The 12454-nt window shown below is 41.0% G+C and overlaps 2 protein-coding genes across 2 annotated transcripts in view; one reads left to right on the forward strand and one right to left on the reverse strand.

Annotated features, from left to right (window-relative positions):
• LOC142385182 (ras-related protein Rab-19-like) lies at positions 1-6485 on the forward strand. The gene is made up of 4 exons (XM_075471462.1): positions 1-1039; positions 3118-3301; positions 3971-4074; positions 4155-6485. The coding sequence occupies exons 1-4, from the start codon at positions 845-847 to the stop codon at positions 4335-4337; spliced, it is 666 nt and encodes a 221-aa protein (XP_075327577.1). The 5' UTR covers positions 1-844; the 3' UTR covers positions 4338-6485.
• A 1003-nt stretch (positions 6486-7488) lies between these two features.
• The window catches only part of lrrc17 (leucine rich repeat containing 17), a 33031-nt gene continuing 28065 nt past the window's right edge, over positions 7489-12454 (reverse strand). The window contains exon 5 of the mRNA XM_075471461.1: positions 7489-8455. Within this exon, the coding sequence (XP_075327576.1) occupies positions 8013-8455 (443 nt within the window). The 3' untranslated portion in view covers positions 7489-8012. The remainder of the gene's footprint in view (positions 8456-12454) is intronic.

Consider the following 12454-nt stretch of genomic DNA (forward strand, 5'->3'; position numbering starts at 1 on the left):
GGTGCTCTTAGGAGTGAAAGACTCGAGCCAGGAAGGACATGGAAAACTGATGACAGAGGAGATGCAGAAATAAAGGGAGGCAGAAACTCGGGGGGAGGAAACACACGTGTGTGAGAGCAGCAGGTATCGTCAGGCAGATCATGGACATGCTTCTTTTAAGTTTCATTTTGAGGAAGCTGATTTTGTCTTTGAAAAGCAGAATCTGTGCATGAGGACTAAAAGGATGGTATTCATGCCTTCTGTTTCCGTGGGTCAGGAAGTGGGTCAACACCTGAGAAGGAGCTGAAAGGAGCAGCTGAACTGAGGCAGTTCTGTCCAGTTGAAAGAGTGCAACAGGGGGGGGAAAGACTGAACTGTCTGGGGACACAAGACAGCAGGACTGCAGAATTGGATAGAAAATACCTTCTGTTTGTGATTTCCAGGACTTCTGAATATGTGCACTATGGATTGTTCAAGTCTTAGGCCATATCATTTTTGTTTTAATGGTGTAAATGGATATTCTAGTGCTTTCTAACCAGAGTAAAGCTCAAACCTTAACCATACAACCCTAAACTGGTTTTACAGGCCACAAATGGACTCATTTTAACTAGATCTATGTTGCTGCCAGATATACAACCTGCTGAACAACTGTAGCTTGGACCACAAGGAGCAGCTCTGGAGCAAATTTTCGATTGTTTTGGAGAGGTTTGTCGCCTCATTGTACATCTCAGCCTTTAATCAACCTCAAGGATAATCCAGCATCTCTTGATCTCAAAGGTCAAACATTCCAAGTGATCTACAGAGCTGCTATAAGAGGAATCATTTCCTCCATTGGCACAGACACACACTCCTCTGCACCTCTACCATGCAGGCCCCAGGACCTGAACACGATGACTGTTTTGATTTCCTGTTTAAGATCATCCTCATTGGAGACTCTAACGTGGGGAAGACCTGCGTTGTCCAGAATTTCAAGTCTGGGGTTTTCTTACAGAAACAGCAGAACACCATCGGTGTGGATTTCACCGTGCGAACCGTGGATATCCAAGGGAAGAAAGTGAAGGTTGGTCCTTAGTGTGGTGTCTTTTTAATGTCTGTGTTTGTAGTGGACATAAAATTACAGCATGTTTTATGCTTGTGCTGTCACAAGATTCAACACTCTTATGACTCCAGCCTTCTTTTTATGTGAGTGTTTATTTGGCTTCAGCCCTTGGGAAGTGTTTTGATTTTAGCAAACTCTGACTATCTATATGGCTTTTATTTGTTTGATCTATCATATATGACTTTTCCTGGGTTTAAATTTAGTGAAGAACTGCTTTTATACACTGCTGAAAAGTATTAGGCCATAATGACAGGGATAAAGGCATCGTAAAGACATTCAGCGTGGTATTAAAACCAAACCTGGCAGAAATATTCTCCAGTGTTCCCTGCTAGATTGATCCTTATCATGGGTGTTGTGGAGTCAGCTGACTCTGACACTGACAGCATGGCTGCAAGCCTTTGTGCAAATATAGTGAAAGAAATTGTGTTGAATTATCAGTTTTAATATGCCTAAATGGAAAGACTCCCAGGCTCTTTTCTGGAACCCTCACATGTGATGGACTTCTCTCAGTTTGAGAGTGACCCTAAGTGACCCTATGGCGGGTTGTCCGTTGGTTACAGTGACAGTTTGACGTGAAAACCAAAACAAGTCCGACGGGCTGCTCACATGACCAACCTGTCGTTCAGGTTCCTCTGCTTGAGCTTTTGTGCGGACAAAAACAGAACTACAAAATGACCTCTCTGTGCTGTCGTTGAGCCAGGAGGAAGTTATTGTTTACAGTGATCATGATTTGTTCTGCATGCACGGGTCCGAAAACATATTTTGGAATTTCATGCTGTCAAAAAGTCTTTTTACATCTATCACCAACCGACTGATTATGAGTTTGGCTATCAGAAAGGGGAAATAAAGACACTTTGAGTATTTTTATGTCTGTCACAACCACAGGGGAAGGTACCATCTGTCACTCAACACAAACACACCTACAGTAACTCTATTGTTTTGTGAACGAGACAGATGACTTGATGGTAAACAGCCATGCAGGTTTTCTGTTCTTAATCATCAACTTTTTGATCTTATCATCAACTAAATATTTTAAACAGGAGGAAACATTCCACTTATGTGCATCATAAATTAATACTCTTTATATTTCTCCATTTAACCAGGTTGTTTTTATCCATCTGCCAATCACAATCTATAATAACTCTACCTTGAGGCTAATGATTTAAGTTACACGGGAAGAGCTAAGATCTGCTGGTTCAAACGAGTTGCTACTATAACGGCTCACATTTCAGTGTTTTCACCCAGCCCCAACAACTGTTTCATACCTAAGGCTATATTGGAAATTCATCGTAGATACAGCTCTGTTTCTTACATCATACTATTTGTGCACAGTGATTACATGTCTCTGAAAATCTCTGTAAACAAACTCCTTTTAATTTTCATCTTTTCAGTTTGATCGCATTAAGATTTCTAATCCAGTTTCACAAAAAACACTGTTGAAGCTGTCGAATGTCACACATTGTGAACCAGCTGAGCCTATTGGTTAATTAAAACCATGTTTCGAATTATAGGCGAACATTTGGAAATTATTCTCATTTTATACACACTGTACATAAAGAAGAAAAGAATGCTTGAGGTCTACACTCAGAAATGTCATTGATGAAATGTATGATAAGCTATCTAAGTTTAACAGGCGAAGGCATGGTTCCAGCTGTGAACCCTGACAACAATTAGGGTGTGTTGGTGAGTCTGAGCTGGTTGCTACGACACCAGAAAGGCCTGCTCGATCCTCAGAGAGTATTCCACAGTGATAAGGATTTGTCAAAGGAATTTGTTGTGAAAAAAACTGTCAATGGTTGTGAATTATCAAGCCTGTCATTTAGTCTACGTGCACATCAGCCATACATCCAGCCGTGTCAATTTAATCTACAAAGTTACAAAGTTGTAGGTGATATATTGGATATTGTAGCTCAAGCATAAAGCCGCAGCACCTTAAATCCTAAGTCCAACACCTTAGATTTGTGCCTGTCTCCTCAGTTCCTTGATTCACCTTTTCTGTTTTTAATGTTTGGGCTGATTTATTTGTCTGTTTGGTACAGATGCAGGTGTGGGACACGGCAGGTCAGGAGAGGTTTCGTACCATCACCCAAAGCTACTACCGCAGTGCTCACGGCGCCATGATCGCCTATGACATCACGCGACGCTCCACCTTTGACTCGGTGACCCACTGGATCAAGGAGGTGGAGCTATACGGAGCAGCAAATGTAGTTTTGGCACTCATAGGTGGGTGTGAACTGACACTTTACCAAGTATGAATACGGCATGTGAATGAGGGTGGAAAAAAACAGCAACATTTAAGAATGTAGTAAATGGAGAATGGAAATAGTAAATGGAAATGCAGCTCAGTTTTTTTTAATGTAAATTAGATAAAACTGGAAATATATAAAGCATAGATTAAGCAGATTTTCATCTGCCCTTTACCCCATAAGTGCCTTTACCACTTGGCTAGCGCAGCTCTTATGACCCGTTGTATGCTTATAATACTTTTTAAAATCCCCATTATGGTAATAATACTCAGGTATAGCATGTTTTCTAAAAGTAATCTATGTGAAAAAAGCTTTTAGATGAAAAAAACAACAAAACACTACCCAAAAAATGTTATGTAATGTCATTCAAATGTTATATTAAGTACCCCAGTGACCTCCAATCAGTCACATACATTAAATCCAAATCAGATTTCAAATTTAGGTATTTAGGTAGGTATTTAAAAAAAACAGACATGTGAACTAGCTGTGTGGTGAACAATGCAACCAAATGACTTCAAACACACATCTTTAAATATTTGACTTGAAGTTATGTTTGTAGCATTGCCTGGAGTTCCGGATTGCATTGTTTAATGTAAATTACTGATGTGTACACATATCTCCCAACTTCCTGACTGTCTCCATTTAGGTAACAAATGTGACCTTGAGCAGGATAGACAGGTTCAGTTTCAGGAAGCCTGCAATCTGGCAGAGGAAAGAGGCATACTCGCTGCTTTAGAAACATCTGCAAAGGTAACGTAAGGCATATTAGCACATTTGGATTAAAAAAATAGTTGGATTGAATTATTATATAAAGCCTTTTATCTGTTTAGGAGAGTCAGAATGTGGAAGAAGCCTTCATGATGATGGCCAGAGAGCTGCTGTCTCGCAATGGCCTCCACATCCAGCAGGGGGACAGCGACAGCACACCACGAATCCTCCTCCGAGCCAACTCTCGACCAATCAATGACAACATAGCTGCCTACGCACCAACAGAGAAGAAGTCATGTTGCTGATACAGGGTGACTGATGGTGGAAATTAAGAGATGACGAAGGATGAGGACGAGGGTGAAGGACACTTTCATTCTCATGAATGTCGGAAGAGAAATGCAAGAGGAGAAAAAGACTGTGTGGATTTTGATTAGTGCCTGCAAGGCCTCAAGAACTGCAAATCTGTTTGTAGGCAGTTGTTAGAAAGTTTTGGAAGATCTATTTAGTGTGCTTTTCTGTGACTTTCTCTGTCTGACAGAACTTTTGGTGAAGCCAGTAAGGCCTATGATCAGTGTTTTGGGAAAAGTTACAGTAAAGCATGTTCTCCACATATCACTTGTCCTGGATCGTTTTGACTCCAACTCAATGCCACTTTATGTCATGGAGATGTTGAGGAGTCCGTTGCAAAGCCTGCTTTTAGGTTTGTGCATCTACAATTAATCAAATTCAGATTTTTGGAAAAAAAAAAAAAAAGCATTGCTATGTCACAACACTGGCTGGCCTTAGCCACGTTATCCTTTGAGATAAAAAATGCTGTCCAAGAAGACAAACACACAGCAGTTCCACATCTGTTAAAGCTGCAGTCTGCAACTCTTTTTCAAGCATAATGCCTGGAACTGTCCGGGGATTCTGAAAGTAGTACATTAAATACCCCAATACAAAAAAAAAAGAGTTCTCTAGGTCCCCTATATGTCCCGCTAGGTCCCTCCAAAGCCAGCAGGTTTGTTTACAAAATTGCAGACCGGACCGGTAAAAGGTAACCAATCGGGTTTACGAGCTGGGCTCTGCTGCCTGTCAATCACCGATTGTGCACGCGCGATACAAGGTAGGCTCGTCCCCACGCTTATTTATCTAGACTATTGAACTTCATTACGGGCTAGTCTACTTACTGTGTCTTCCATGATCGCAAATGACAGGTGAGTTGATGAATGAGGAGTCGTGTGGGCGCATCTGGTGTGCACGTCTACGTGCACGAGTTCTCACGTGTTTTGAAGGGGCGGGACAGGAAGTTGAATAACTTTTTATTTTTCGGTTAAAAAATAAGCATTACTTGCATTTTGCGACTACGGAGGTCACCGTTTTCAACTTCAAGCGTTCTGATAGATCATGTAAACTCTTAAAATGCCAAAAAGTAGGACTTTACGTATGACAACAACAAATCTTGCAGACTGCAGCTTTAAGTGTTTTCACACTGGCAGATTGTGTAGATGTTTGAGAAAATGCTGTTTGTATGCTTCTGGAAAAGACTGTTAGATTTAAAACTCTTGAGTATTTCACACTTGTGGTTCCTCTCTGACTATCTTTGAACATCTCCTGCTGAGCAGTGGATGAAGGTGGCCTGGAACATGTTACAGGCCAAAACACTGTGAATTATACACTTTTGTTTCACTCTCTGTTGTGACGTAAGGATGTCTTGATTTGCCATAAAAGGCTTTTGATACACTCTTTCTTTTAGGTCTGACTTTTGGGAAACAAGAGTTGTCTTGAGGTTTATGATGAAGGTGCCACACACAGATTAGAGACTCATCGAGTGTCCTGAAAATATTAGAGCTGCTTCAATACTCTGTGACAGGATTTCCTATAACTTTCATTAAGAGATCTCATGACTGAGTCACAGCAAATTCTATTATGAGGTTAAAGATTTTCCAAAAACTTAAGCTGTCAACCATACCGATGAGACCATACTTGAAAAGGTGAACTATTTCCTTGTGAACACTAGATGGCACTGTGTCACCACACATAATCTAAAGCTGTAGGTTTGCTGCTCATCTTGTTGCAGAAAAGAGACAAAAGTGATTCGAAGCATGAGTGAGCACACAAAGTAACCTTTAACAAGTTAACATGCAAGCTTGGAGACATGAAAATGACAAACCAGCCTTAAAGCAGAATTATGTCAACACCACTCCCTTTAGACTGAACTGACAGGGCTCGCATGCATTATATCTATAATCTTTCTTTGTGTCTAATGCCAAGTTGGCAACCCAAACTCAAACACCAACCTTGAAGCCATGTAACTGAGTCAACACTGATTGTTACTTTCTGACAAAGATCCAGCATATCTGCATGAGGGTATTTTTATTTAATTTTTTTACACAGTCTGGATGATGTGTTCAGGTGCAGTCTCATCCTCTAGAAAAAAACAATCAATAAATGATTAATATGAAGCATTTTAATCCTATAAACGACTGATTCATTCATTCACTGACAGTGGAAAATGAATTATCTGAGATATAACCTGGCAGTTCCAGAAGTGAGGAAGTGGATTTAAGGCCAAAAGGAACCAATGAGCCTTATTTGTAATAGACTACATGATTCTCATATCAGGTCACTTTCATAGCTTGGCAAGTTTTACTAATCCTGCTCAGTCATGGTGCTTTTGGCAGACTCTCCACAAAATATCTGGAAATATCGTGTCTTCATTAAAGCTGCAGTCTACAGGATTTGTTGTTGTCATACGTAAAGTCCTAATTTTTGGCATTTTAAGAGTTTACATGATCTATCAGAACGCTTGAAGTTGAAAACGGTGACCTCCGTAGTCGCAAAATGCAAGAAATGCTTATTTTTTAACGAAAAAATAAAAAGTTATTCAACTTCCTGTCCCGCCCCATCAAAACACATGAGAACTCGTGCACGTCTACGTGCACGCCAGATGCGCTTACACGACTCCTCATTCATCAACTCACCTGTCATTTGCGATCATGGAAGACACAGTAAGTAGACTAGCCCGTAATGAAGTTCAATAGTCCAGATAAATAAGCGTGGGGACGAGCCTACCTTGTATCGCGCGTGCACAATCGGTGATTGACAGGCAGCAGAGCCCAGCTCGTAACCTGATTGGTTACCTTTTACCGGTCCGGTCTGCAATTTTGTAAACAAACCTGCTGGCTTTGGAGGGACCTAGCGGGACATATAGGGGACCTAGAGAACTCTTTTTTTTTTTGTATTGGGGTATTTAATGTACTACTTTCAGAATCCCCGGACAGTTCCAGGCATTATGCTTGAAAAAGAGTTGCAGACTGCAGCTTTAAACCAAGGAGTCACTTTCTGATGCAGCACATTAGTTTCCTGTCATTATTCACAGATATGTTATTTTCCATGGCACTGCACCTACAAATGTATCATGTCGATATTACGTTTTACCATCAATCATCTGTCTCTCGCTTAGTAAAAGAAGTATTCAGAAAAAATAAACCCAATTTTATTTTCCAGAAAACAGGCAGACAATGTCATACATTAATATAAACATAATTGAGAACATTTTTTTCGCCAAAAAGAAAAGAAAGGGGAAATTCAAAAGCATTTTTCTGATGGGAAACTGGGGGTTGTGAAATGAAACTGGGTTGTGAATGTTTCAGAAGACAGATAAAAGAAAAGCTCTAATCTCCGTGGTCTTTGCTTAAAGGTAAATTTAGCAATATGACTTTGCAGTAAATACATTTCTAAGAAAAAGGAAAACTTCTTACATGAGCTTTTCTGTTACCCCTGCAAGTAGGGAAATTACAAAAAGGATGTTTTGATGTAGCCCCAAAAAATGAATTTATCACAAGAAATGTACATCACATTACATTTTTAAACTTCAAATGACTAAATCTACCTCTATTAATCCATTGGTGAACTTAAACCCCCATTTCAATTTGCTTATGTAAATTTCCCTTTTAATTAAACCCCACCAGTCCATTGATCCATTTTCATTCTAACTTTTAACTCAACCTGATGATCTCAAACTTGTTGGATACCTTCTTTCTCAGGGGCTGTGGGAAAAGTTCCTCCTGTCCTTCACCCATCTCCCCCATCACCTCCTGTGCCTCATTCTCTGACCCTCCTTGTGAGTCCTGACCTGTATCCATCCCCTCTGTTTGTTTGTCCTTGGGACATTCCCCATTGTAGGTCTTGACGTAATCTTCGACGCGCCAGCCCCTGAACTCCTGTGGTTCGGTGCAGATCAGGCCAGTGTAAGAGACGCCGGGGTGGTGCTTGAGCCAGTAGATTAAGTAATGGATGTTGTAGTCGCAGATCCACGGGTTGTTCTCCAACGACAGCTTCTGTAGGAAGTAGAGGTCCTCCAGTATGCCATATTGAAAGTAATGGAGGCTGTTGTTGGATAGATCAAGGCCATGGAGATGCAGTAGGCCTGCAAAAGCACCTGGGAGGAACAAAAGACCAAACCAAAAATAATACATTTATACTTTAATTGAATAAAATCTAAATGTGTGACGTGAAAGTAGCTCTGTCTCACATCTAACTGTGGTCTTTAGCCTACGATGGGAAATCCAAAGCTTTTTTCACAATACATGCCTCAAAACTGAAGGCTTCATCAATGACAATTGTTGGTTTGTTCTAAATCCAAGCCATATGGGGTATCCTCTAAACTACTGCCCCCACAGGTAACAAAAGGTAACTGTAACATTAACAATTCTACCTCTGAACAAACCAGCTACAAAGTTCCCTTAAAGCGATACAATGTAACTTCTCAAAAAGCCCACTCTGGAGCTCCCCCTACAGGCTCGGAGGTAATGTACGGTTACACTGTCGTAAATACAACACCCTTTCACTTTCACGTTTCACGTTTGTTGACGAACCGGCGAGGAGTCAGAAGGTGCAAGCAATGTCGACCGAGAAGGTAAGAGTAATCAAATGTACCTGGGAGCGTGAGAGGGGTCTATTTGTGTTTGCGGTAGGTGTGCCAGAAAGCAAGTCGAAGTACTTCCGCTCAGCTCCCGGGCCGGTCCAGCAAAGTTACATAGCGCAGTTTTTCCAACTCAGACCCCCGAAGGGCATAGGAGACAGGCCAATCGTAATATTAAAACTCATTCTAGCCGCACAATTTTTTTCAAGCTGTTATTTTAAGGTAGAAATGTTACATAGTATTGATTTAAGGATGAAGCAAGGGGTGGATGGTGCTGAAAACAAAACTAAAGGCTGAGTTATACTTCTTTTAACTGCCCTTGCGCTTGCGTCTTGCGCTTGTGTTAATGGCTCGAGACGTTTATGCTTCATTTAGCTTTGCCGCTTGAGTGCGCTGCGTGGCGATTCACCGCCAGGACAGTGGGTGGAGTAGCGGGTTTTTTCAATGACAAGCCTACTACAATGAAAGGAAATTCACCGCCAGGACCTCTTTGGCAAGTCTCTCTTCGAGTGGATTCATCATAGACATAATATATATAATATATTATGTCTATGGGTTTCACGCTTCTTCTTCTTCTTCTTCGCTTTCTACCTTGGCGTTTGAAAACAGCGGTCTTTTATTAGGGGATGAAACTGGAAGATGAACACGCCGCCGGATGTGATGTAGATAGTGGCTTGTGCTCGCATCCAGAGTGGCTACTCTATAGCTCTGCTCACGTGCGTCTTGCCTGAAGTTTAGAAAATTGAGGTGACACACGCAGGCACGCAAGGGGGGGCTTGCAACCGCGCAAGGGCTTGCGTTGCGTCTTGCGTCTTGCGTTGCGTCTTGCGTTACCGACTATAAACCAGGCTTAAGCCTACATATAATCAGATTATTTAAGAGAAAAAAACTGTGATAAAGGCTCTTTCATGGCTTTAAAAGACAGGAAAGGTGGTGGACTGCCTGATAGTGACAGAAGATTTAGCTGATGAAGAGAGGGCTGTCTTAAGAAGCTTAAGAGCACAATCAGTTCTATGCTCAGTACATATTGGATTAGATGTTGCAAATCAATGCAAAAGTTTCTGTGTATCTAAACAACGCAAACAGACTTTTGAAATTCTCATCAAACAAACTTGTTAACAACAATAAAATGTCCACTCATTTCAATTTTTTAAATTTATTTATCTGCTTCCGACAAGCCAGGAATGAAAGAGGCTGCAGGACAGGGAGTTTCCAAGAGATAACAAAAAATAACAAATTCCAAAATATTAGAACAATTCTACTATAATTAATTGTTCAAAGAAACTTAAGACTCTATCATCATTAAACTACAGCAATGCATGCAGTGGTAAGTGGTGTCTGAACTATATTAGCAATAACACCTTCTTACAGACTAAAGTGTAGTTGAACTTGCTAAACCACTGGCAATAAACATTCATGAGAACAACCAGTGACCAGCTGGCACAAACAGATGAATGGACAGTAACTTTGAGTGGGCTAATGAGGTCTTTGAAAGCTTCCAGACGTCTCGCCGGCGCTGCTTATCTAAATGTGTACATGTGCATGTATGTGTATGTGTTTTGAGGGAGTAATTGGAAAGCAGAGACTGCTTCTCCCTGTCTACCCGCCTCTGGCCAAACTTTGATCTTTACAGAGCGGAAGAGAGGGGGAGAAGAATAATGGGAACAGAGAGGAGGGAGTGTGGAGCATGTAGTGGCTGATAACTGTGGCAAGGACAAAAACATCCCCGAAATGACAGAAGAGATCAAAAAAATAAGAAAATTGATGTTATACGGACTGAGATGTCTATTGTATTATTTGATTATTGTGATAGATAATATCATTCAACCTTAAGAGGAACACAAAAAAGAATTGTAATAGAGTGTAGAAGAAGGATGAGTGGAAACCCCCCACCACCACCCTCCTCCCTTCCTACCTCTCTATCTCATCTCTTTTCTCATGAGAATGATCTGCTGTTCATTTGGTTTTTGGTGCCACCATGACCACAGGAAACCCACTGTGATATACTCTCATTGTATTTTCCCAGGGGCTGAAATTAACTTATCTCAACATCTAACGACCAACCACTAATTGAATAATACCTATCAGGCCTATTTCTCGGAAACCTTTTACAAGTTGGTGTGAAATGTTCTTTGTGAATGTTCTATCAATATGGTCTCATGGCAGTTTGGGAAAATGTTCGAAAAATTCATCACCGTGGGTGGTCCTCCACCTTGTTACAGTTCCTGAACTAATGAGTTATATGCCAGAGGAAAGAGGAGAAAATTAAACTTTAGATACACTATACTTCGCTGTGGCTGTCAAAATGATTATTTTGTCTAAAAACCACAATCACCTGGCTCAAGTTTTAGACAAACACAACTCTGTAGAAGTTTTACAAATAAGCATGCATCTATTATAATCCAAGAACCTTTGTGTTGCGTCTCCATTAATCGCTTCTCTCCCACTCTGGTCACCCTCCACATGAGAAGCAGAAATAAACAACCTCTTTTAATGTACTTTGAATGTTAACATGATTAGAAGGAGTTGCAAGGTTTGGGACCATATGAATGCAGGCCATAACAAGCTCTCAGAATTACACAGAATTTATTTCTCAGTTTCCAAATGGCTTTACACACACTGGAACGAGCTGCAGGAGATTGTTTACATGTGCTGATGGGCGAGGAGGAAAACTACTAGCTTTTATAAGGGTTTTCCCTCTGAGCAGGAAAACATCATCCCAGACATCATTAGCATGTTGAGTGCTGTGAAAATCCTTGAGAAATGTCTTTTCTGAAGGGAGTATGTTTCAGAGTGGATGTTCAATCCACACTGATCTTTGCAAAACTAAATATGATCATTTTTGTGATTCACGTAGAGCATAAAGGGTATCCCCGAAGCCTCAGTAACCTCGCTGGTAACTCGACTTACTTTCTCTTTTACTTTGAATGGGGTGACATCTTGCATTGCCAGTCAAGTCACCTGCAGTTCCGATCATCAGGCCTGCCTATACTCAAGTGTTGAAGTGCCAGGTTGTTGCCAGTTTGTGTATTCCTAACTGGCAACATGTGGCTGTAAAGTAAAGTGGCCTGTGCAACTCCTGACCAAGCAACACTCAGTGGGGTTACATGGCACTGAAAGGATCGGATTATTGGCTAAATTACAATAAGAACGAGTTGAGCAAGGGTAACTATCCTTGGATATATGGCGGTGAATGAATCGAATCAGAGGCACAAAGCATGTCATACCCCGGTATGATAGGTGGCGCTGTACCCATTTCAAATATTGCTAATAGAGCCACTTCCTGTTGACCCCTTCAACACCAACAACAACAACAAACTCAGGCATTCGAGAAAGATTGCGAACGAAGAGCAAGATGAAGCTACGTCCCTCTACATTTCGTTTACGATGAGCATGGTTATTGCACAAACACGATGCATAACGGCGCTCTTGGTTACGATGATTATGGAGGAGAGACACCGCTGCCGATCGATACAAGAGTTTAAAACGGTCCAACAGGTTGTTATTGAAGTTTGC

This window comes from Odontesthes bonariensis, chromosome 8, assembly GCF_027942865.1.
Source record: "Odontesthes bonariensis isolate fOdoBon6 chromosome 8, fOdoBon6.hap1, whole genome shotgun sequence".
NCBI lineage: Eukaryota > Metazoa > Chordata > Actinopteri > Atheriniformes > Atherinopsidae > Odontesthes > Odontesthes bonariensis.

Bases quoted from the DNA above. Each gene is read 5' to 3' on its own strand.
- LOC142385182 (XM_075471462.1), top strand. From the start codon at position 845: ATGCAGGCCCCAGGACCTGAACACGATGACTGTTTTGATTTCCTGTTT. The intron at 1,040-3,117 runs GTTGGTCCTTAG...TGTTTGGTACAG, and splicing joins TCCAAGGGAAGAAAGTGAAG to ATGCAGGTGTGGGACACGGC. The intron at 3,302-3,970 runs GTGGGTGTGAAC...GTCTCCATTTAG, and splicing joins TGTAGTTTTGGCACTCATAG to GTAACAAATGTGACCTTGAG.